Source organism: Esox lucius, chromosome 9 (assembly GCF_011004845.1).
Source record: "Esox lucius isolate fEsoLuc1 chromosome 9, fEsoLuc1.pri, whole genome shotgun sequence".
Classification (NCBI taxonomy): domain Eukaryota; kingdom Metazoa; phylum Chordata; class Actinopteri; order Esociformes; family Esocidae; genus Esox; species Esox lucius.
This window is the reverse complement of record NC_047577.1, coordinates 4343320-4369142: the sequence shown is the minus strand read 5'-3', so window position 1 is coordinate 4369142 and position 25823 is coordinate 4343320. Positions and strand designations below refer to the sequence as shown.

Here is a 25823-nt window from a genome sequence, read left to right as displayed (position 1 = left end):
TCAACATTTTCAAGCATTCAGAATTATAGCCACGTTAATATCGTTTGTAAGAAACCAAACCGTTTGTAAATCCGTCAAGGTTTCAGCTAGATAAGAGTATTTGTGTTAGTGCTGATCACTCACCTTACATCAGGTGCCACAGAGCCCGCCAGGAAGCCTGCCTGTGACAAGATGGCCACCGGTGATGCCGGAAGTGACTGCGCCATGAGACGTCTAGCCTTTAAATAAGATGTCTATGGCTGGAACTATCAGTGTTTGGAACTATTGGCTGCTCCACGAAACGTGTTACTTCCGCATTCCAAAGTCCCTATGGCGGTCTATGGGAGTGTCGCAACTCTCTTTTTCAACGGCTCTGGGTATGCTCTGTTGGGAGGGGGTGGAGGGTGGGAATATTCAAATTTTGTGACGCCACAGTCTGAGGAGTTTTCTAACAGCTCACCCAGAGACTGAAGACGGAGGACATTCAGAAATCCATATCTCACTCGAAACAGCATGGATGTTTTTTTTTCAAAGTTTGTATGCGTGTGGAAGCTCCAGAGACACAAAAGAACACCTCATAATATGGGCACTTTAAATAATGCATGAATCCCATTCAAAAATACGTAATACTTTAAAAAATAAAAATAATGTTGTCTCCCCTGGATCACTTTCGGGACAACGCCACTGGCAAGACCACCAGGGGGAACCACCAGGGTGAACTACCAGGCCTGGGGATGCAAAATGGTGCCCTTGAACACAGCCCAGCAGAAAGTCCTGAAAGCAGCTCAGCACAGCTGCCCTGAATCAGGCCTCATCATGGGTGGCTCAAAGGGGTCCAGGAAAGTAGGAGAGTATAGGAGGGCTAAAGTAGAGAGGGATGCAGGCCCCAGGTTTTGTTTGTTTTCAGTTTTAGTTTAACTTCCACTTTTTGTTAATCAATGGCCCCCAAGCAGTGATGGGCAGGATGACGCTTCCTGAAACACAGAGATAATTATGACATTTGGGTCCAGGTTTCATGAAATGCTAAAAAAAAAATACTAGACAGTGCTGAAGGCGAGGTGAGGCTTCGTGAAGCCATGAGGATTTCCAGCTAATTGTATTGCAAAATACTTGAATGCACTGTAGTGACACCTGCTGGTAAAAATAATGTTGTGCACCCAAACCATAATAGTTCACATGTAATCTGACGTAGTGCAGAAACATTACTGTTTCTCATATGTAGAGAATTTACGTGTATCAGAATCTCTGAAGAAGGAGAGGCTTCGGTCCGAATGAAGATTTAACACAAAGATTTATTAATAAAAGTCTAAATACATGAATTACGCTGCAGCGGGTCTGTAAATAGTTGTTTTAACCCTTAAGTCATCACATCGATTTGGTTTTATTTCTCTAGCCCCAGGGGCAGTTACTTTTCATACTCGTGAGTAAAAACCATCCTTATTGGCTCTTCGTTGGCATGGTGACATGTTGGACGATTCTCGTTGTTTCTTCGCTGTCCAATGAGGAAGGACATGCTCTAAACTCCGCCCCCTTGGGGTTATTTTTGGTTACAGATCAACAGATTCTTGCATATAGATGTGAAATCTTTACAAGGTTACAGTAATTAACATTCTACTGTCCTAACCTAGTCTAGAACATCAGGGGGTTGGAGAGAGAAGGTTTCTTCCTGGTTAATTGTTGGGTTTTAATCCTATCTCTCTCAATAAGACAGGTGAAAAGGCTGAGTGAATGTGAGTGAGTGTGAGACAAAAGGCTGTCTTGACCTATTCTTCACAGAGACAAGGTGTGAGAATTACAACAGCATGATGGAGTTTTGAACCTAGGTAGTTATTGTATTCAATCATATTTTCCTAACCTGGCTGCAGCATACAATGTAATAAAACAGAAACATAGAAATACATGGTTATTAAATCAGCATTATTTAAACTTTATTTATTTCAACACATATCACGTAATCATTTCACCAAAGCCTAAAGTTATAGGTACCTTTGGGATCAGTGTGTTGTTGTTATTATTTCCTAAGAAAATAAATTATAAAATGTATTGTTGAAAAAAATTATCATTTCATTTTTGAGTAACTATGTTGTCTAAAAATTTGTGAAAACAGGAAGATTGAAATAAAGAGGTAGGACATTTGTGTGAGGTTCAAATGGGGAATAAAAGTGCTTCTTTAACTAGGGACTGAGATTGCTCCTGTAACTTCGCAACAATCAACAATGACAACCCACAAAGAAAGGGACGTTTCGCTTGCTTTATTCAACTACCAAAACACGCAACAAGCTTATCATGTTGTTTTACAAAAACTGAAGCCTCGTTTGTCATCAAACACGTAATTACGATACAAGCCTCGGCACAAGTTTTTGCCCTAAGTACTTGATACACGTTTCGGAGCTTTACCTTAAATCTCATCTGTAACATCACTACTCGACAGTGACATCTGCTGGTCAGAAATAAACATCACATTTGAACATACAGATTTTTGCTGGGCCGTGTAAGCGGAGCCGGCCAAGAAGAGCTAATGTCTCTTACTGAGTGAGTGAGAGAGTGCCTGCCTGCCGGTCTGCTTGCGTACCCCATGTTAAATAGCGTAAAGGTTAGAGAAGCAGACCTGTGAACAATAGGTCCTGAGTTCTTATCTCTTCGCAAACTAAGCGAAGTATGAATTATTCTGTATAGACAATATAAGCTATTAAAACAGCCAGTGACAAAAGCCAAACTGTTCATAGACTCTATGGTGGAGGTAAACTTAGACATCAGACAGTTTAGTACAATCCTCAATGGAGTCTAGTGACTGCTGAAACATGTAATGCTGTGGCGTAGTGGTTTAAGACCGTGCCTCTCATGTGGAAGACCACATTTTTTATTTTTTTGAGAGCAACAACATTTATTAATCATTTCTGGTAGAATCCACGATTCTCTCGTCTTTTTACTTGATGAAGTTAGTTATCATCACCTTTATTGATAGTTATTGTATCAATGTCATTCATGAATGAAAGAAAAAATATGTTGTATTTAAAATAAACATTTTATTCATGATTGTGTTAATTTGTCCAACTATGTTTGAGCCCCTGAAATAAGGGGACTGTGTATAAAAATGGTTGCAATTCCTAATTGTTGAATTAAAGCTGAAGGTCTGCACATCATTTGCATCTCGGTTGTTTCATTTCAAATCCATTTTGGTGGCGTACAGAGGCCAAATTATGTATATTGTGTCAGTGTCCAAATATTTCCAGACCTTCCTGTATCTGTGAAGCATGCAGGCCTGCAAAACCTACATCATCTGAGTTTAATGAAATAAAATGCTGACAAGGATCTGAAGTGAAGGGTTGTATTCATTGTTTTTATGTAACTTTTTTATGTCTAGTACAAATAGAATAATGACAAAGTTTGAAAATGTATACACTGACTAGAGTAAGTCAATCTGGACAAGAGCATCTGCAGAGTTATTTAAATGTAAATAAAATACACAAAAGGCTTATAAAGTAATACTAAGAATAATAATAATAAAGCATGTAAATCTTCCAGATGTACTACAACCCCCAAGATGCCTCACTGCTTTATAAAGTGATTACCAATGCAAATGGAAATGCGGTGCAGCAAAGACTCAGTTTCCTACATCTAGAACACAAAATATCAATCAAATATAAAACCTACTAAGGTTTCTCCACTCTTACTGAAGAATATTTAAACAGCATCACTTATGAATCCCTGGGTTAACAGGCAAGACGGTTCACTTATGAATCCCTGGGTTAACAGGCAAGACGGTTCACTTATGAATCCCTGGGTTAACAGGCAAGACGGTTCACTTATGAATCCCTGGGTTAACAGGCAAGACGGTTCACTTATGAATCCCTGGGTTAACAGGCAAGACGGTTCACTTATGAATCCCTGGGTTAACAGGCAAGACGGTTCACTTATGAATCCCTGGGTTAACAGGCAAGACGGTTCACTTATGAATCCCTGGGTTAACAGGCAAGACGGTTCACTTATGAATCCCTGGGTTAACAGGCAAGACGGTTCACTTATGAATCCCTGGGTTAACAGGCAAGACGGTACACAAGAAAATACCTTCAGGTAAGGATTCATTTGCCTGTTATATAGTAATACATGTCAAATATATGTTAAAATATCATAACATTTTACAGTGTCGCTCATCATAATGTTGACAACATACAGCTGAAGTCAGAAATGTACGTACACCTTAGCCCAAAACATTTAAACTTAGTTGTTCACAATTCCTGACATTAAATCCTAGTAAAAACTCACCCTCGTAGGTCAGTTAGGATCACCACTTTATTTTAAGAATGTGAAATGTCAGAATAATAACAGAGATAATGTTTTCAGCTTTTATTGTATTCATCAAATTCCCAGTGGGTCAGACGTTTACATAAGAACAGTCACAAAAAAAACTTGTATACGGTCTCCTAACCCCTTTTATACAGCCCTTTACAGATAATCGGCAAAAGTCTGTATACAAGGGTTTAGCAGACCTTCTGTAAGTGTGTTTTTTGCTTTTCTAAGCTTGTGACTGTTCAACTTATTTTGTATTCAAATATCTCCTTTCTTTCAGATCATAGCCGCCTCTGTTAGTTCTCGTCGTACAGCCCTGATTCGTGAGACAAAGCAAGGGTATCCTGTAGCTCAAAAGTTTGATATTATAGAAAAGGAAATTGGATTCAGAGACCAAAGGTTTGTCAAAAATAAGTGTCAGATCTAAGTCAATGTAAATTGTGTTCCCCAGTGTTACAAGGTCACACTTTTTGTTAGCTAGCGGTTAGCTGACATTTGCTAGCAAGCGACAGTAACATCAACCAGCTTTTGCAGCTGTTTGAATTCGAGTCAATGATAGAAGCTTGCAGTGGAGTGTATGTAGTGTTCCCTAGCTGACAAGGTGACTGTGTTCATGTCTACCGTCTGAAAGGCACTCGATGCACGTAGTTAGCGTGAGGCTAATCCAGTAAGTTTTATCTTTTCAGAACTTGTCCTATTAATGATCCTATAGCTATTGTAGCTGCAGTTGCAACTGCCTTTAGAGGTGTGGGTCCTACGAAAGCTCCTACTCCTACCGCTGCCACTAAAGCAGCAACATCAATGGCCTTTTCTTTTCCCCATTTCTTCCATTCCTCACTTTTAATCTTTCTCTGAGCCTCCTCATACATCTTACTGGTGTAGTGTCCTCCTCCATTAGCCTCCACCATCTCATCTATCATCCTCAGCAGCTTTGTGACCTGAGTCTGGTCGACATTCTCGTTATTGTTGAAGACGTGATATCTGTTTCCACAGTTGTAGTTAAGCCTTCGTAGCTCTGGGCTTTCTTCCAAATACTCCTCGATCGTTTTCTTCTTCACTTCATCTCCATGAGTGTAGAGCACAATGGTGAACTTAGATGTATCTTCTCCAAAGTTCTCCTGGATCCACTTCACAGCATTCTGCTCCTCCTCTGTGAACCTCACTCCCAGTCTGACCACCAGGAGGAACACATGGGGTCCTGGGACAGACATGTCAATGCACCTCTCTATCTCTTTCTTAATTTGATATTCAATCACTTTCTTCATTTTGTCTTCCATTCCATTCTTCACTTTTACTTCAATCTCTTTATTAATTTTGTCTTCCATTTCTTTCTTCATATCTTCTTCAGTCTCTTTCATCCTTTTGGCTTCCATCTCTTTCTTCATTTTGGCTTCAATCTCTTTCTTAATTTCGGCTTCAATCTCCTTCCTTTCTTCTTCAGTCAGTGTTGTTTCAAAGAGCCCTGGTGTGTCAATGACATCAATCCTCCTCTTACCCACAACTCCACTCTGTTTCTCACACCATCTGGTCACAGACGTAGCAGACATGTCTTCTTTAAAGGCTTTCCTCCCCAGGATGGTGTTTCCTGTTGCACTCTTCCCTGATCCAGTCTTCCCCACCAGAACAATCCTCAGGTCAGACACTATGAAGAGGGTTACAGACAACAAGCTTCAGAATAGTTATGTGTTGTCCTTGATTGATGTCTATTGGGAAAATTAAATAGCTGTAATAACAGTTATCTGTCACGACTCCCTCTCCTGGGGCTCCCCCTGCTTGTGCGCCTGGGCTCCTGCGGGCGGTGTCACCAGCTTTCTGAAGCCACCGCCCCCCCCCTGCGTCATTACCAGGCACACCTGTTTCTTGTTATGTTATTAGTGTAGGTGTATATCTGTCTGTCAGGTTGGGGTTTTGTGGGTTATTGTTTGTCGTCAACGTTCCGTGTATGTTCAGGACTCCGTTGTGCCAGTACAGTACAGTACCGTTGCCTTGCCAACTAGTCCGGCATTATGAACCTGTTTGGTTCTAGCTGGGATCTCTGTTTGCCCTGCTATTTTGTGTTTTTGCCTGCTTGGCCATTCTGGGCTTGCTAGAACTACATAATAAAAAGAAAGCAATCTACCCTCCTGCGTTTGACTCCTGTCTTTCTACGACGGACCGTGACATTATCAGATATTAAATAGTTTTCATGTGTTTCCTGGCTGCAGACTAAGCATGGAGAATTCGTGTAAGTTTGTAAAAGGTTTCCCCCCCCCAAAAATTGCCAGATACCAGAATTATCTTGAAGCCTTTTACACCCCAACTAAGATTTTAGGAAAACCTTTTTCAGAGTAGGGTTAGGGGTCCCAAAGCAAAACTCGCCAGTCGCCCAATGTGGGTACATTTTGTTAATAATTTGATAATAAGGAAATTTCGACACAATAAAGGTGTTCCAAGAACATGGCTGGACTTTAAGGAGGGGGTTATGGTTTGCAGTGTGTCGTGTCAACACAAAGGAAAAGCGCAGAGGCAGTTCCTTTATTGTTGGCACTACAGCCATGAAACTGGGGAATATACCATTTCCCGAGAGCTCACAATGTCACCGTGGTTACAAGTCAGTCACCAGGGCACAGTCTCTGCCCCTCCAGGCTACCCCATCAGTAAAGCCCAACTTTCTGATGCTACCGCTAAGAAGACGACTATCATTTTCTAAACCGCACATGCCATTTCGTGTCATGAGAATCATGACAAAGGGTCTAATCTACTACTGAGTTTAAGACTTTTAAGTTAGGATAGACAAACCATGTAAAAATGTTGATTTATTACCTCTAGCTGGAACGATTCAAGAGATGCTGTTGAACAGCTACAAATGTTAAGGGTTAATTGATGCTGATTTTGTAAATTACAATAATTAGCATAATCATAGTTAAGACTTAAGAATTTGGGATAGCCTTAACATGTGAAATAAAGTTGGTTTCATCTTTCTAGCTTGAACGGTCAAAGATTTACAGTTTTAGGGTTAATTATTGTGAATTACACAAATTATGGTAATTAATATGGCCAATGCCAATAAACGTTTATGCATTTTCAGTTGGGAAAGCATAAATATATGAAACAAACCATTTAACCATTTAAGAGATACAGTTTTAACAGTGTTAATTAACACAATTAGGCAAATTAAATAGTCCAATGTTTATAAACATTTTATGCAACTACAATTTAGGGTAGCCTTAAAGCTTTCAAATTGGTCATATTGGCCAAGAAGCATCATCATTATCAATAGAATCCTGTGTTTGAAAATTTAAATACATAAAAATGACCACACCATCAATATTTGCCGGACCGCATAAGCGGAGCCGTCCTAGAAGAGCGAATGTCTCTTTGAGTGATTGATGAGTGACTGACTGACATGGAGAATCCATATGCTTCAGGATGTGTTCAGGATAGACAAACACTTCGCTGGCTACACGGTTCTCTCGTCTTTTCACTTGATGAAAAAGTCAGTTATCGTCACCTATATTGATAGTTACTGTACCAATGTCATTCACAAATGGCTAATAAGCTGTTAAAACAGCCAGTGGCAAAAGACATAGAGTTTGATGCTATTTGTGGTGGAGATTAACTTAATAAGAAACGTTAGTCAGTTCAACAAACGTGAGCTACCCAAATTTTTCTTAAGTGTTCCAGGCCTATCATAGCTGCGGTATAATTTAAAGCACCAGGATATAACACAGTGACATCTGCAGATATATGGTTACAACCATCAACAGATTGACCAATATCATTCATGTAAAGGAAAAGAAAATGTACCAAGAATCAAGCCTTATGTCACCCCCTCTAACATATAAAGTCAGATTTAACTCTTACTGTGAGTACACACGGAGATCTTACATATAAGAGATTTTCAAACCAGCTAACCAGATAACTATCTGAGTAACGAGTGATCCACGATGTCAAAGGCTTTGGATCAATAAAGTGGTGCACCGTGTTCCCTGTTATCGACACTATTTATAACATCATTTACAACCAAGGAAGCCATAGTTCTTTAACCGGGTCTGAACACTGACTGGTTCTCTGTTCTGACTGACTGGTAAATGCGAGGATCAAATGATTAGTCCGTTCTGTCATCAATCCCAACTGAGTTTGAGCTCTCCACTCTCAGTCAATACTTACTTTTTATCGATGGAATGCAGTAGCTCTGATTTTCGCCGGTTTGCGTTCACTTTACCAAAAAATTATATTTTATCCACACAAATCTTAAGCAAGTGTATTTACCAAAAATAAAATGTTCTGGAATAGGTCAAGTCTGGATACAGATGTATTTAACTTTCACATTCGTTTCTGTCTATAGACCCATTTGGAGTGGACGTTACGTTACGTCAGTTTGGGAAGTTTGGGGGTGGCAGAAAACTGCAGGAAAACGGCCAAGACCTTCGGAATAAAGGAATGAAATATTGTTGTGCCGTTGGATGAAAAAATAGGAATGCAAAAAAAGATGGCCTTCATTTTTATAGAATACCGTTGTCGAAATAAATCCGGTTTGGTCTGGTATGGGAGACACAAACAGGCTGAATGTGACGAAATAAAATGCTGACAAGAATCTGCAGTGAATGTTTCACATTCATTGTTTTTATTATTTATGTATAGACCAAACACAATAATAAAACATTTAGAAAATGTATACATTCACTACCGTAAGAGCATCTGCCGAGTTACTTCAATGTAAATAAAATACACAAAAGGCTTATAAAGTAATACTACTACTACTACTACTAATAATAATAAAACATTGAAAATCTTCCAAAAATACCCTGATGCCTCACTGCTGTTATAAAGCGATTAACAAAGCAATTAGAGGTGTGGTGCTTCAAAGATCCGGTTTCTTACATCTACGACACAAAATGTCAATCAAAAACCAAAACCTGCTAACTATTCTCCACACTAACTGAAAAATATTTAAACGGCTCCACTTGTGAAAACCTGGGTACATACATTCAGGTAAGGATTAATATATGTGAAAATATCATAACATTTGACATAGTCACTCATCATGGTGTGGCAACATATCACGCCATAATACAAAGTTATAAGCATTTGTAGTTTCAACACTGGTTTTTGTCCAGGACTTTTTACACCCTTTTGGAACACCTTGCTTTGCATTGTCAAAATATTGTTACACCTATATCATGAACCAATTTAGAAAATCGCAAGTCAATTGGCTTTATGGGAGGAGTTCATCTTTTACTGTTTTCTTTTTGTTATAAATGCTTCAAAATCCATCGTATTGACTTTATATTTTCTTGAGTCAAATATGTTTATCCTGACCAATCAGTACCATGGACAAATTACAAGCCATGGCCTGAGTTATGTGATGTCATAGCCGTGGTATACAGTCTCATATACCACAGCTATCAGCCAATCAGCATTCAGAATTTGAAGAACCGGTTTAGAATTAAGGATATAAAGGCCTAATCCAGCAATAGGTAATAATATGTAATTATTAAATGATACATTCTGTGACTTTTTGATTTTTATCTCCTCCTTGACCCATTGACTTGATCAAAATCTATTCAAGCTTTGTATTATTGCTGATCCAACAGCCAATCCAGTTGCAGCTACAGATTCAGGTGATGCTACTGCAGCTACTGCAGCTACTGCCAATGCTACATTTCCAGCAACAGCAGCCTTTTCTTTTCCCCATTTCTTCCATTTCTCCCATTCAATCTTTCTCTGAGCCTCCTCATACAGCTTATTGGTGTAGTGTTCTCCTCCATTAGCCTCCACCATCTCGTCTATCTTCCTCAGCAGCTCTGTGACCTGAGTCTGGTCATCCTTCTTGTTATTGTTGAAGATGTGAAATCTGTTTCTACAGTTGTTGGTGATCTTTTCTAGCTCTGTGCTTTCTTCCAAATACTTCTTGATTGTTTTCTTCTTTAGTAAATCTCCATAAGTGAAGAGCACGATGGTGTACTTTGAGGCATCTTCTCCAAAGTTCTCCTGGATCCACTTCACAGCATTCTGCTCCTCCTCTGTGAACCTCATTCCCAGTCTGACCACCAGGAGGAACACGTGGGGTCCTGGAGCAGACATCCAAATGCACCTCTCTATACTTGTATTCAATTTGCTTTCAATCTCTTTCTTTATTTTGTCTTCAGTGAATTTCTTTTTTTCTTCAGTCTCTTCCTCTATTTCTTCTTCCTTCAGTTTTGTGTCAAAGAGCCCTGGAGTGTCAATGACATCAATCCTCCTCTGATCCATAACTCCACTCTGTTTCTCACACCATCTGGTCACAGATTTAGCAGACATGTCTTCTTTAAAGGCCTCCCACCCCAGGATGGTGTTTCCTGTTGCACTCTTCCCTGATCCAGTCTTCCCCACCAGAACAATCCTCAGGTCAGACACTATGAAGAGGGTTACAGACAACAAGCTTCAGAATAGTTATGTATTGTCCTTGATTCATGTCTTTTATAAGATATTATCTGATATTAAATCGTTTTAATGTGTTTCCTGACAGTAGCCTAAGCATGGATAATTCTTGTAATCTCATCTCATCTTCATCCGCTTATCCGGTATCGGGTCGCGGGGACAGCAGCTCCAGCAGGGGACCCCAAACATCCCTTTCCCGAGCCACATTTGCCAGCTCTGACTGGGGATCCCGAGGCGTTCCCAGGCCAGTGTCGAAATATAATCTCTCCACCTAGTCCTGGGCCTACCCTGAGATCTCCTCCCAGCTGGACGTGCCTGGAACACCTCCCTAGGGAGACGTCCTGGGGGCATCCTTACCAGATGCCCGAACCACCTCAACTGGCTCCTTTCGATCCAAAGGAGCAGCGGCTCTACTCCAAGTTCCTCACGGGTGGCTGAGCTTCTCACCCTAAATTCTTGTAACCTTATCTACAAAAACGTTTTCCCCTCAAACATTTTTTTTGCCAGATACCAGAGTTAGGTTCAGAATAACTTTGTATTTTGTATAGCCCTAAAAACTGGGATCAGTGTATGAACCCATTCTCCAGTCTGGATTTGGGTGTTTGGGAGAAGCCTGAAACACGGGAAGTGTTGCCCGAATACAAACTAAACCTCTACACATATCTCCTCCTACATCGTTCAAGCGATCAACTCCAAACCAGCGATGATATGTTCACACTGACCCAACTTGACATGTTCCATTCTCAGTTTTGATGCTACATTAAGTGTGATATTATTAATGGAAGTTAAACTGGGTTTGAATGGGAGCCAGAAGGATACAGAGGACTCTATTCAAAGTCATCATGCTTCTTGGTGAATCAAGCTAAAGTAACAACTTAAAATCTTTAAAGCTATCCTAAATGGAATATATTTATCTATAGACTACTTCAATCAGCCTAATAAAATATTTTGAACAGCATTAATTAACCCTAAAACCGTTTCTGTCCAACAGTTCAAGCTTCAGTGATTTAACAAACATTTCTATTATAACATGTTAAGGCTATCTCAGATTAAACCAGTAAATATTTATGGACTATGACTACATGAATATGCCTCATTTGCATTATTTGTTATAACAAACTCTTAAGAGTATCTCTGAACTGTTTCAAATAGAGACACCAAGCTAACTTCAAATTCTTCATAGACTCCTCTATTAATTTGCTTAATTTGCTAATTAAACCTCTAACAGTATCTTTTGTACCATGAAAAGTAGGGAGAACAAAGTTATGTTTTTACAAATGTTTAAGCAATCCCAACTTGACATTGTTAACCTTTTATTACCTATGACTATATAAATTTACCTAATTTGCATTAATAACAGTACTTAACTCTATAACTTTTCTTGAATCATTCAATGTAGAGACACTAAAATATGTTTGTTACATAGGTTAAGGCTTTCCCAACATAACATTTTTACAATCGTATGACAATTTAAATTATCATAATTTGCATTATTTGCGTGAATTTACTCAAAAACAGTGTCTCTTGAACCATTAAAGTTTAAAAGACCAAACCAACTTTCTTTTATTTTAAAGTACTACGCTTTTTTAATGTAATCAAGCAAGCAAGCACACAACATTTATTTCTGTCTAGCTCAGCTTTGTTTTTAAATAATTTTCTTTTTTTCTTTTTGTTTCTGATATAATAATTTTTGTGTACAATTCTGTACATTTTGCTTTAGATTTTCTTTTGATCTCAACATCCAACATCATTTTCACGGTTGCTCTGAAGTATAGTTTCTATATTTTAAAATCTCAATCAATACTTACTTTTAGTCGATGGAATGCAGTCACCTAGGACGTCAATAGATGCGTTTGGAAAGTTCAAATATGACCTTTGGTAAGCAGTCAGTCAACAATAGGGTTTAATGTCTACCCAAATCTTATGCAAGTGTTTTTCTCTCAAGAAAGATAACTGTTGGGTGCTCAGGTCTTGAAACAGAAGACTTTTTGTAAGCATAGATAATATACCACTAGATAGGATGCTTTTTATAGAGACCCTATATATCAGAATGGAGCAATTTGGCAGCCATCTTACATGGGACGTGTTCAAATGTACATTTATTTATTTCTTATGATATCAATTAACTGTGATTTTATTTCATTATATATGTATATAATGTATATACACACATATATTACAATTTAATTTTAAAAATGACTCTTAGTCATGTCATGGTAAATGTAGCTAGTGTGAGGGAATTTCTGCAAATTGCTTATAATCCCACGTATTATGAATATATCATTATGCATGTTTAAGCTCATGAAATATTGCTGTTTAAGAAATGTTACTAATGTGAAGCCCAGACACACAGCAACTCCCTACATGATATATTTCACCCACACGCTCAGCTGAACAGTGAGCCGAGCCCTTACCATGATATGTGCACGTGTGCATATTGACCCAGGGGTCACCACAGGAAGACTCCCTAATATAGTATTTTCCTGTACATGTCCTGTACACGGACAGCTGCGAACCTGAAAATGTATGACTGTGATGAGTTCATTGGAGGGGCAACCCAAAAATGAACCATAAGGTTGTCAAGAGTAAGCACATCTTACTAACTTTCTTCATTGAACACGCTATATGAAATGAAGAATGTTACCATACCTTTTTACAACTGCTGTTGTAAAAAGCGCTTTATAAATAAATTTTGATTGATTGATTGATTTGATTTTTACACTAATACTGATGAACGATGAATGTTTCCCACCTCCTTCGTATCTTCCATGTTTAATGTGGAGCAATTTGCTGCTGCACAAAATACCACCATCACGTGTAAGATGGCGGACCTATTGGGACGAAAGTCCCATCTATGCTTTATATCTATGTTTGTAAGTTTCACATTCGTTTCAGTCTAAAAACTGCACGACTCGGACACGTAATCATTACCAGATAAAATCCATGCTGCCATTCGTTTCAGTCTAAAAACTGCACGACTCGGACACGTAATCATTACCAGATAAAATCCATGCTGCCATTTCAATTAATAACTGTACAGAGTTAAAACGTAAAAAAAGACACGCTCCTGTCCAGATCTCTTAAATGATAAACATTCATCTCACATTCACCTCTGTAACTCCAAACGATACTCCAACTTCAACCAGTAAACAATTGCGGTTAGCAGCGAGTCCATCATGTTACTTTGCTACCACACCATGCACACGAAAACGTATATTTTAAATGTATTTTGAAGTTGTATTCAGACATTTCAACTAACGTTCCCAGCTATAGAACTCATTATATTTTATGAACATGATTAAACAACGCTAATTTGGTGGTAATTTAAATAGACACAAATGCAGATTTGAGGCATATCCTAGGTGGATGGGCGTATCTACTGTAAAACATCCCATTATAATCAATATTTACATCTATTCATTTAGCAGATTGCGGATCCTTATTTACGTTCATTTATTAAGCAGTTCCTCCTAACCAGAGTAGATTTACCGAAGCAATTAGGATTAAGTGACGCACTATCGGCCGAAGGCACGAGGTGAGGTATACGGCCAATACCACCGCAATTAGCTGTTCTTATGTATGATGCATCGCGGAGTGCGTGTATTGCCTTGATAAATTTGTGACATATTAAACCCCTGAGATGCCTTATTGTGCTTATAAAGCTGTTACCAACACAATTAGAGCTGTATACATGCAGTATACAATCATATTCCATGGCTATCAGCCAATCAGCATCCAGAATTATTTAAACTGCCTGATTTATATTGATATTTGCGAGTGTAACTTTGATCAGTTTCATGAAGTGTCAGTTACAGACATTCACAGTACTGTCCCCCAACCCACACCACCCTGGTCTAGCTAATACTATTCCAATCGTGTTCGGAGAGGCAAATGGAGGAGACAGATTAGAAGTCTTGTGAAGGACAGATGCAGGATTCTACACAGTGCCCCTTTATTATAGTAGACAAACTTATTATTTCATGCAAGACAAAACATGACTACAGGTTACAGGTAAATAGCCTTCATAATGTTAACCATAAAATGACTCATGCTTCACTAGATACTAACATTATTTACATTGACACAGAGCAGAAACAAACCATACATCAGAATTGGCCCCTAAATATACCATTAAGAAGGAATAACCATAAATAAAATACCAATATCCATAGAATTTTTGAAGTATCTTTCATGAGATGATATCAGTATATTTTATAATCACCACAATTTCAACACAATAAAATTATTTTGTACATTATTCTTACAAGCGCATATACTTTTCAAACAATTTTAATAAACAACTGGTTCCACATAAAACACAATTTGGAGGTGAGAATGGAACGTGTAAAGTTTAGAACACAGTAAGAATGGGTTCAAGGAACGGAACGTGTGAGAACTCTGGAATGTCGAAGTAGAACATACAAAGGCACTACTCAGTCAGAGAGGATTTGTCGGTTAACTAGAAACTAATGATGATCACATGACATATAACATTGACCCTGTAGTGCTTAAGGAGTGTGCATGATGGCACAGTTGAGGTCGTAGTTGAAAGGTCATTGAGCCTAAGAGGTGATTCCTGTGGAGAGAAAAGGTCTGCTTCTGTCGGCTGCGTTTTCCTCCACCTTGAATGTGTAGTTGTACTGTGAAAACACGCCATGGTTAAACCACAGTAGAAAGAGCCCGGGTTTCTAGGACGCCTGACAACTTCATTGTAATTTTCAAGGATTTTTTTCATATTTATTGGCTGTATAGTAGAAAATAAATCCCCCTAAGAAATTATAACAGTATCAAAATGTCTGAGAGTCTGTTGTCTGACAGGACAGAAACAGGCTGACCAGAGCCCAATGTTTGAGATGACTGGGGACAGAAACAGGCTATCCAGTTCTATATAGCCCAATTGATGTTACACAGTTCATAGTTTATAATACTCCCAAAGCTTTCTTTCAACTATCGGTATTTTGCCTAAGATAACCAATTGCCAATTATTTGTCTTTTAGAAAAATTTAGTACAATAGCATATTCTGTGGCTTCGCAGTAGAAACTTCCTCCATCTAAAAAAAATTCATTTTTGTAAGTTGTGTGTTTGCTCATATAAATTAACCAAGTGAACATTAAAATCATGGCACACACCAAACACTGATAAAACAACAAAAAACAAACATAAGAACACCTACCTCATTTTCAATGTCCTGGAAAGATTTGATGCGGATATTGTCCAGAATGTTAACGGGGGTCTGGGTGAGTGAAAATTAAGGATTGAAAGAGAGAGAGAGGAGAGAGGAGAGAGAGAGATGGAGAGGAAGGAGAGAGGAGACAGTGAGATGGAGAGGAAGGAGAGAGGAGACAGAGAGGGAGAGTAGAGAGAGGGAGAGAGAGGGAGAGGATAGAGAGAGATTGAGAGGAAGGAGAGAGGAGACAGAGAGGGAGAGTAGAGAGAGAGGGAGAGGATAGAGAGAGATGGAGAGGAAGGAGAGAGGAGACAGAGAGGGAGAGGGAGAGTTGAGAGAGATGGAGAGGAAGGAGAGAGACAGAGAGGGAGAGGAGAGAGAGGGAGAGAGAGGGAGAGGATAGAGAGAGATGGAGAGGAAGGAGAGAGGAGACAGAGAGATGGAGAGGAAGGAGACAGAGAGATGGAGAGGAAGGAGAGAGGAGACAGAGAGATGGAGAGGAAGGAGAGAGGAGAGACAGAGATGGAGAGGAAGGAGAGAGGAGAGACAGAGATGGAGAGGAAGGAGAGAGGAGAGACAGTTTTCAGTTACGTGACGTCCCCACACACACTCAGCAACAACTACATCAGCTGATGTTGAGGGGACCCTACCGTGTCGTTGGTCTGGGTCTCAAACTTTGGGTGGAGAGCAAAGGGAACCCCGTCTATGGCTGGAGGGAGGGGGAGGGAGGGGGAGGGAGGGAGGGAGGGAGGGAGGGGGAGATGGAGGTACAGAGAATAAAGAGGTGTCAATTCATCATGCTGAACCAACACACAGTTTTTTCCAGGTCTAACCAAATGGTCCGTTGTTTTAACGAACCCGGCGTAAGATTGGAGAAATGAGTGTGATGTCATTTGTAGTAGTGTATCAGTAGAATGGTTGCTTTTCAGTGTGTCATATTTAACTATGACTGTATTAATATACTGAGCACATGGCCCCAACCAGAGCAATCAACAATGCAGAATCCTTGAGCTACGTGGAATCCCATAATGCACTGGGTACATTTGTTCATGTTTGATTTTGAGATTTAAAATGGCCGCGTTCAGACAGGCAGCCCAATCAGAGCAGTTCCAATAAAAATATCTGAAATATACCAGATCAGAATTGGGCTGCTTGTGTACACACCACCTAAACCAGTTCCTCTGTGTCTCGTATATGTTAACATGTTAAAGGGTGTCCTCGGTATCTCGTATATGTTAACATGTTAAAGGGTGTCCTCGGTATCTCGTATATGTTAACATGTTAAAGGTGTCCTCGGTATCTCGTATATGTTAACATGTTAAAGGGTGTCCTCGGTATCTCGTATATGTTAACATGTTAAAGGGTGTCCTCGGTATCTCGTATATGTTAACATGTTAAAGGGTGTCCTCGGTATCTCGTATATGTTAACATGTTAAAGGGTGTCCTCTGTGTCTCGTATATGTTAACATGTTAAAGGGTGTCCTCGGTATCTCGTATATGTTAACATGTTAAAGGGTGTCCTCTGTATCTCGTATATGTTAACATGTTAAAGGGTGTCCTCGGTGTCTCGTATATGTTAACATGTTAAAGGGTGTCCTCGGTGTCTCGTATATGTTAACATGTTAAAGGGTGTCCTCTGTGTCTCGTATATGTTAACATGTTAAAGGGTGTCCTCTGTGTCTCGTATATGTTAACATGTTAAAGGGTGTCCTCTGTGTCTCGTATATGTTAACATGTTAAAGGGTGTCCTCTGTGTCTCGTATATGTTAACATGTTAAAGGGTGTCCTCTGTGTCTCGTATATGTTAACATGTTAAAGGGTGTCCTCTGTGTCTCGTATATGTTAACATGTTAAAGGGTGTCCTCTGTGTCTCGTATATGTTAACATGTTAAAGGGTGTCCTCTGTGTCTCGTATATGTTAACATGTTAAAGGGTGTCCTCGGTGTCTCGTATATGTTAACATGTTAAAGGGTGTCCTCTGTGTCTCGTATATGTTAACATGTTAAAGGGTGTCCTCTGTGTCTCGTATATGTTAACATGTTAAAGGGTGTCCTCGGTGTCTCGTATATGTTAACATGTTAAAGGGTGTCCTCGGTGTCTCGTATATGTTAACATGTTAAAGGGTGTCCTCGGTGTCTCGTATATGTTAACATGATTAAAGGGTGTCCTCTGTGTCTCGTATATGTTAACATGATTAAAGGGTGTCCTCTGTGTCTCGTATATGTTAACATGTTAAAGGGTGTCCTCGGTGTCTCGTATATGTTAACATGTTAAAGGGTGTCCTCTGTTAATCAGAGGATGTTAATGTATCTGTATTTTGGTCTACCAGAGATGCCGTAGATGTTGCTGTTGTCTGCCGCTTTGTCCACAGCGTCGTTTGATCCAAGGTTCCCACGACGACTGCTGATCTTCCTGCCAGGAGGCAGGAGCGGAGCGTTACTACGGAGACAAGGAGAGGGTCAGAGGTCATAGCAGATGCTGGATGTTATGACAAGATTCCAGACAATCAATGGTGATCGGTGTCATCCACAAACTGGTGGGTCAATAAATGGTAACAGTTTACTCCATCACATGGTTGCTAAGCAAGTAGGCACAAAATCCCTTCTACAGAGGTCATGTTCCAAAAATAATGATATAACAACAGTACATACAGATTTTCAAAAAACAAAGTACACATCTCATCTTTACAAAGTGCACTGCATATCCCAGAATTCCCCAGCTTAGACTGCAGTCCAGAGGGATAACTTCCATAAAGGGATCTGGGGGATTTCGTGCCAACTGTGCCTACATGTTTTAGGGCTTTTTCTTGTTCAACATCTCAATGTTATGAATAGCAGATACCTGCTAATGTCTGCTAAATTCAGCAGTCATTGCCAGCTACCTGTTCAGATGAAGGCTGTACCTGAATCTAACTAACTGACGGCTATGGTCAGGTGTCATGTGTCATGTGTTACTGGGTCAGGTGTCCGTTGTTACCGGGTCAGGTGTCGTGTGTTACTGGGTCAGGTGTCGTGTGTTACTGGGTCAGGTGTCGTGTGTTACTGGGTCAGGTGTCGTGTGTTACTGGGTCAGGTGTCGTGTGTTACTGGGTCAGGTGTCCGTTGTTACTGGGTCAGGTGTCGTGTTACTGGGTCAGGTGTCATGTGTTACTGGGTCAGGTGTCGTGTGTTACTGGGTCAGGTGTCGTGTGTTACTGGGTCAGGTATCGGTGTGTGTGTTACTGGGTCAGGTGTCATGTGTTACTGGGTCAGGTGTCGTGTGTTACTGGGTCAGGTGTCCGTTGTTACTGGGTCAGGTGTCGTGTGTTACTGGGTCAGGTGTCGGTGTTACCGGGTCAGGTGTCGGTGTTACCGGGTCAGGTGTCAGGTGTGTGTGTTACTGGGTCAGGTGTGTGTGTTACTGGGTCAGGTGTGTGTTACCTGGTCAGGTGTGTGTTACCTGGTCAGGTGTGTGTTACCTGGGTCTGAGGGGCAGTGGAGGAGTGTTCTGGTCAAGGGAGAGCTCGCGGAGGGTTAGGCTGACCTTGCGGGGCTTGGCCCGGGGTAGGAGGCTGGAGAAGGGCCCCTTCCGGCACCACATCACGTAGCCATGGATGTCCCTGACACACACACACACACAATTCTAGTGGGGAACAGTGTGTGTGTAGACTGACCCTATACAGGTGTAATGTGTGTGTGTATGTGTGTAGACTGACCCTATACAGGTGTAATGTGTGTGTGTGTGTGTGTGTAGACTGACCCTATACAGGTGTAATGTGTGTGTGTGTGTGTAGACTGACCCTATACAGGTGTAATGTGTGTGTGTGTGTGTAGACTGACCCTATACAGGTGTAATGTGTGTGTGTGTGTAGACTGACCCTATACAGGTGTAATGTGTGTGTGTGTGTGTGTGTGTAGACTGACCCTATACAGGTGTAATGTGTGTGTGTGTGTGTGTGTGTAGACTGACCCTATACAGGTGTAATGTGTGTGTGTGTGTAGACTGACCCTATACAGGTGTAATCTGTGTGTGTGTGTGTAGACTGACCCTATACAGGTGTAATCTGTGTGTGTGTGTGTGTGTGTAGACTGACCCTATACAGGTGTAATGTGTATGTGTGTGTGTGTAGACTGACCCAATACTGGTGTAATGTGTGTGTGTGTGTGTGTGTGTGTGTGTAGACTGACCCTATACAGGTGTAATGTGTGTGTGTGTGTGTGTGTGTGTAGACTGACCCAATACAGGTGTAATGTGTGTGTGTGTGTGTAGACTGACCCAATACAGGTGTAATGTGTGTGTAGACTGACCCTATACAGGTGTAATGTGTGTGTGTGTAGACTGACACAATACAGGTGTAATGTGTGTGTGTGTGTAGACTGACCCTATACAGGTGTAATGTGTGTGTGTGTGTAGACTGACCCTATACAGGTGTAATGTGTGTGAGTGTAGACTGACCCAATACAGGTGTAATGTGTGTGTGTGTAGACTGACCCTATACAGGTGTAATGCTGTAGCATCATCCTACTCTTGGCCGTCACTTTGATGTCGAGCACTGCCGCCTCAACGCTGCACTCCTGCACCAGTCGCACACACACACGCTTCTTCTTCCACACAGACGCCTCTGGAGACACACACACACACAATCAATACTACACACACAATTTAAAAACTACACAAAAGCACAAATGAACATTCACAAGCGTGTATAAACACGGTGTCTTTTAAACAGGAATAATTGCATTAGTTTTGTGCTACTTCGATTAGGTCTCTATCTATGAGTGTGTCTCTATCCATGTGTGTGTGTGTGTGTGTGTCTCTATCCATGAGTGTGTGTCTTAATCCGTGTGTGTGTTTCTATCCATGTGTTTGTGTGTCTCTCCATGTGTTTGTGTGTCTATCCATGTGTTTGTGTGTCTATCCATGTGTTTGTGTGTCTATCCAGGTGTGTGTGTTGTGAAGCTAGGTACTCACTGGGCTCCAGGTGTTCAGGTATGAAGCAGTATCCACTAGGGATGGCCTCCTTGTCAGAGATCACCTGGATGTCAGAAACCACCATCCCACCTGACGGCTCCTAGAGGAGGAGGTACCACTGTGGTTAGAGAGTGTGTCTGTGTGTGTATCAGTGGGTATCCTGGTGGGGGAGTATGTTGGGGTGTGTATCAGTGGGTCTCCTGGTGGGGGAGTATGTTGGGGTGTGTATCAGTGGGTCTCCTGGTGGGGGAGTATCAGTGGGTGTGTATCAGTGGGTCTCCTGGTGGGGGAGTATCAGTGGGTGTGTGTGTATCAGTGGGTCTCCTGGTGGGGGAGTATCAGTGGGTGTCCTGGTGGGGGAGTATCAGTGGGTCTCCTGGTGTGGGAGTATCAGTGGGTGTACGCTGATGTGTAAATTATACACAAATTGATCTTCAAAATTAGGCTCAACAAAATTTCTTCAGCTTTCCTGATTCTGGGAAAAAATACTATAATTAGAAGACTTCTGGGTTGCACAAGAACAAAAATGAAAGGGATACTAACACCTGCTAAGCATGTGTATCTTCATCTGACCACTGGAGACGTGTCTGGATTCACTGCCTCTGATCAGATACAGAACCGTGTCTGGATTCACTGCCTCTGATCAGATACAGAACCGTGTCTGGATTCACTGCCTCTGATCAGATACAGAACCGTGTCTGGATTCCCTGCCTCTGATCAGATATAGAACCGTGTCTGGATTCCCTGCCTCTGATCAGATACAGAACCGTGTCTGGATTCCCTGCCTCTGATCAGATACAGAACCGTGTCTGGATTCCCTGCCTCTGATCAGATACAGAACCGTGTCTGGATTCACTGCCTCTGATCAGATACAGAACCGTGTCTGGATTCACTGCCTCTGATCAGATACAGAACCGTGTCCGGATTCACTGCCTCCGATCAGATACAGAACCGTGTCTGGATTCACTGCCTCTGATCAGATACAGAACCGTGTCTGGATTCCCTGCCTCTGATCAGATATAGAACCGTGTCTGGATTCCCTGCCTCTGATCAGATACAGAACCGTGTCTGGATTCACTGCCTCTGATCAGATACAGAACCGTGTCCGGATTCACTGCCTCCGATAAGATACAGAACCGTGTCTGGATTCCCTGCCTCTGATCAGATATAGAACCGTGTCTGGATTCCCTGCCTCTGATCAGATACAGAACCGTGTCTGGATTCCCTGCCTCTGATCAGATACAGAACCGTGTCTGGATTCCCTGCCTCTGATCAGATACAGAACCGTGTCTGGATTCACTGCCTCTGATCAGATACAGAACCGTGTCTGGATTCACTGCCTCTGATCAGATACAGAACCGTGTCCGGATTCACTGCCTCCGATCAGATACAGAACCGTGTCTGGATTCACTGCCTCTGATCAGATACAGAACCGTGTCTGGATTCCCTGCCTCTGATCAGATATAGAACCGTGTCTGGATTCCCTGCCTCTGATCAGATACAGAACCGTGTCTGGATTCACTGCCTCTGATCAGATACAGAACCGTGTCCGGATTCACTGCCTCCGATAAGATACAGAACCATGTCTGGATTCACTGCCTCCGATCAGATACAGAACCGTGTCCATATTCAATGCCTCCGATCAGATACAGAACCGTGTCGACATTAAACCTTCCCCTTACACAAGAATACTACTACATGTCAACAAATCAGGTCTTTGTAATAACATCAACCATTCACAACACGGGCGACAGACTTCATTACATTTCACTTGTGTGAGTGTATATAAGTGTGTATGTAAGTGTGTGTGTGTAACAAACTTTGCTGTAGCAGAGGTAATAGCCAGATTTCATGGCAAAACTCCGCGTGAAGTTAGCCGCAACTCCATCCTCAGTTGAGCTAATCTGAAGAGAGACAGAAAGGGAGAGAGGGAGCGACAGAGAGGGAGCGACAGAGAGGGAGCGACAGAGAGGGAGCGACAGAGAGGGAGCGACAGAGAGGGAGCGACAGAGAGGGAGTGACAGAGAGGGAGGGGGGGGGGCAATAGAGAAAAAGTGAGACCACAGTTTTATTTATTTAATTTCACCTTTACTTAAGCAGGTAAACCAACTGAGATCCAATTTGATTTGCAATGACAACTGGGCCAAATAAACTGTATACCACAGGGGGGCGCTAGAGTGTCTGGTTTTAAAGACTTCATTGCAAATCATTCCAGTCATCCAGTAATGACGTAACAACAGACCTGCGTATTCTGTACTCTTCTATAGGCTAATGTGGGTCTGGAAAGAATGGGATTGGTCTAATCAGATACCTCTTCTACCTGGATCGTCCCTACCTCCATCCACACCTCCCTCCTCATCCCTACCTCCCATACCCCCCCCACCTCCCTCCTCACCTCCCTACCTCCCATACCCCCCCACCTCCCTCCTCACCTCCCTACCTCCCATACCCCCCCACCTCCCTCCTCACCTCCCTACCTCCCATATCCCCCCCACCTCCCTCCTCATCCCTCCCTACCTCCCATATCCCCCCCACCTCCCCCCTCATCCCTCCCTACCTCCCATATCCCCCCCACCTCCCCCCTCATCTCTCCCTACCTACCTCCCTCCTCATCCCTCCCTATCCCCTCATCCCTACCTCCCATATCCCCCCACCTCCCTCCTCATCCCTCCCTACCTACCTACCCCCTCATCCCTTTCTACCGCCTCTATCCCTCCATACCTCCCCTGTCCCTCCATAACACCCATACCTCCCCTGTCCCTCCATAACACCCCTACCTCCCCTGTCCCTCCATAACACCCCTACCTCCCCTGTCCCTCCATACCTCCCCTGTCCCTCCATACCTCCCCTGTCCCTCCATAACACCCATACCTCCCCTGTCCCTCCATAACACCCCTACCTCCCCTGTCCCTCCATAACACCCCTACCTCCCCTGTCCCTCCATAACACCCCTACCTCCCCTGTCCCTCCATACCTCCCCTGTCCCTCCATAACACCCCTACCTCCCCTGTCCCTCCATACCTCCCCTGTCCCTCCATACCTCCCCTGTCCCTCCATAACAGGTCCCTCCTGCCTACCAGGTTGAAGTCTTTGGGGCAGCTGGCACTGTTGGAGGTCCAGGCCACTGCCGTCACCGGCCTGATGGGGGCACCACCACCCTGTTCCATCAGAGACATCTGGAGGAGGAATGGAAGGGGAGGTTGAGGGGCGGAGGAATGGAAGGAGACGTAGAGAAGCGGAGGAATGGAAGGAGTGGTGTGAATACAGACATTTTAATGATGGTTATTCCTTTACAATTGTCTTCAACAATGCAACATGGTTACTCATCTCAAACACATTCAATAACCCACCTGTATCAGACAGAACAATGAACAGCAATAACCAACCTCTATCAGACAGAACAATGAACAGCAATAACCAACCTCTATCAGACAGAACAATGAACAGCAATAACCAACCTGTATCAGACAGAACAATGAACAGCAATAACCAACCTCTTTCAGACAGAACAATGAACAACAATAACCAACCTCTATCAGACAGAACAATGAACAGCAATAACCAACCTCTATCAGACAGAACAATGAACAGCAATAACCAACCTGTATCAGACAGAACAATGAACAGCAATAACCAACCTCTATCAGACAGAACAATGAACAACAATAACCAACCTCTATCAGACAGAACAATGAACAGCAATAACCCACCTTTATTTCAAAAGAATAAATGAGCTGGTTTCTAACGTTTTGCCAAAGATGGTAACGCATTTTTTAAAAACTTTTGGTATTGTTAGCTAGCTGGCCTTACTGTACAGTAATTAATTGGGGTACTGCAATATTTTCAGGTGGCTATCTAGCTACAGTACCAGAAGAAATTACAAGGTAGTTGTTTGTTTTTAAAGTCTATGGTATTTACTATGTTAGAAAACAAACTAACTTTAAAACAAACTTACATAAGCAATAACTACAATAAAAACGTATATAAATACTAAACCCGTTATTGTTGTAGGTAAGGTAAAAAAAAAAAATGCCAGCAATTTAGCTGGCTTGCTAGTTAGCTAACCTTTGTTTTGACAGGTGAGTCAAACATGTTTTCCTAAAGGTTTCGGTGATTTCACGAACGTTTAAAATATATATACATATAACAAAAATGGTATACTTACATTCCCATTCGTTTGAACGTTATATCGTACTAATGGAGGCTGATTTAAAAAATAAAATAAAACGTAAAGTCAAACTCGTACTTGTACTTTTTCCTTGTCTACTTTTCAGGAAGTAGTGGACATTCCATGACTACAATTCCCTGCATTCACTAGGACCAAGGCTGAGTTTGCGTGAACATCACGTCATAGCAACGTTAGCTAGCTAAGACCATGCGCAGTTACACGTTATTCAGTGCGTGTCACCCCATACTGCGCATGTCCTCAAATTCAAGGACTTAGTTTGCTGTTGTTATTTTTTTACAAAAATATATACTTGTCAGTTAGTCAATAATCAATCTCATGTGGTTGTACTAGGGACAGTTTAAAGTTTCGATAACATTGTTTTGCATTTAGGTTTAGATAAAACCACAACTAAGGACGATTTTTCTCAAATGACAGAATGGTCTGTCGAGTCTGCCTCTTACACGATGTTTCGCCTTTTGATTTAAAACGTAAAATACCTGTGGGAAAGTAACAAAACGAGTTAACTGTCTTTGTGCAAGCGCTGCAGACCATGATGAGCTGGTATTTCACCTTTCCGCCAGATGGCGCTGCTATCCTGAAATATTATTTCTATATGGGGATTCGTTTATACTGTTACCTTAATTTAGGCATAGGTCCGGTATAAATATCACCGCATTTAATTGTGCAATTCATTGGTGACCCGTGACCCGTCGATGCCATAGATTTAAACAAACACACACAGGGAAATGAATTAGATTACACATTATTGCGAGAAGGACATGGTAAACAAAATACACATACAAAAGCACCATGGCAGGCCATAGTATGGTACACACACACACACTGAATTAGCAGAGAGAAAGAGA

General features: G+C 41.6%; 3 protein-coding genes across 4 annotated transcripts; all 3 read right to left on the bottom strand.

Moving 5' to 3' along the window:
* Positions 1-3293: 3293 nt before the first annotated feature.
* On the bottom strand, positions 3294-8887 carry LOC105007775 (GTPase IMAP family member 9-like). The gene is made up of 2 exons (XM_010866826.5): positions 8419-8887; positions 3294-5911 (listed from the first exon to the last, which is right to left on the bottom strand). Coding segments are annotated over exons 1-2 (969 nt in total). The 5' UTR covers positions 8420-8887; the 3' UTR covers positions 3294-4943.
* A 36-nt stretch (positions 8888-8923) lies between these two features.
* Positions 8924-12628, bottom strand: LOC114839791 (GTPase IMAP family member 4-like). The gene is made up of 2 exons (XM_034294552.1): positions 12480-12628; positions 8924-10646 (listed from the first exon to the last, which is right to left on the bottom strand). Coding segments are annotated over exons 1-2 (843 nt in total). The 5' UTR covers positions 12481-12628; the 3' UTR covers positions 8924-9804.
* Positions 12629-14993: 2365 nt separating this feature from the next.
* mvb12a (multivesicular body subunit 12A) lies at positions 14994-25106 on the bottom strand. 2 transcript variants are annotated; one of them, XM_034294550.1, is made up of 10 exons: positions 24955-25102; positions 23867-23965; positions 22610-22693; positions 20790-20889; positions 20310-20439; positions 19297-19437; positions 18166-18278; positions 16490-16548; positions 15846-15905; positions 14994-15311 (listed from the first exon to the last, which is right to left on the bottom strand). In XM_034294550.1, the coding sequence occupies exons 2-10, from the start codon at positions 23963-23965 to the stop codon at positions 15234-15236; spliced, it is 864 nt and encodes a 287-aa protein (XP_034150441.1). In that variant the 5' UTR covers positions 24955-25102; the 3' UTR covers positions 14994-15233. The 2 variants fall into 2 exon arrangements, with proteins under 2 accessions (XP_034150441.1, XP_034150442.1); XM_034294551.1 differs by lacking the exon at positions 19297-19437 and having other exon boundaries at positions 24955-25106.
* Positions 25107-25823: the final 717 nt, after the last annotated feature.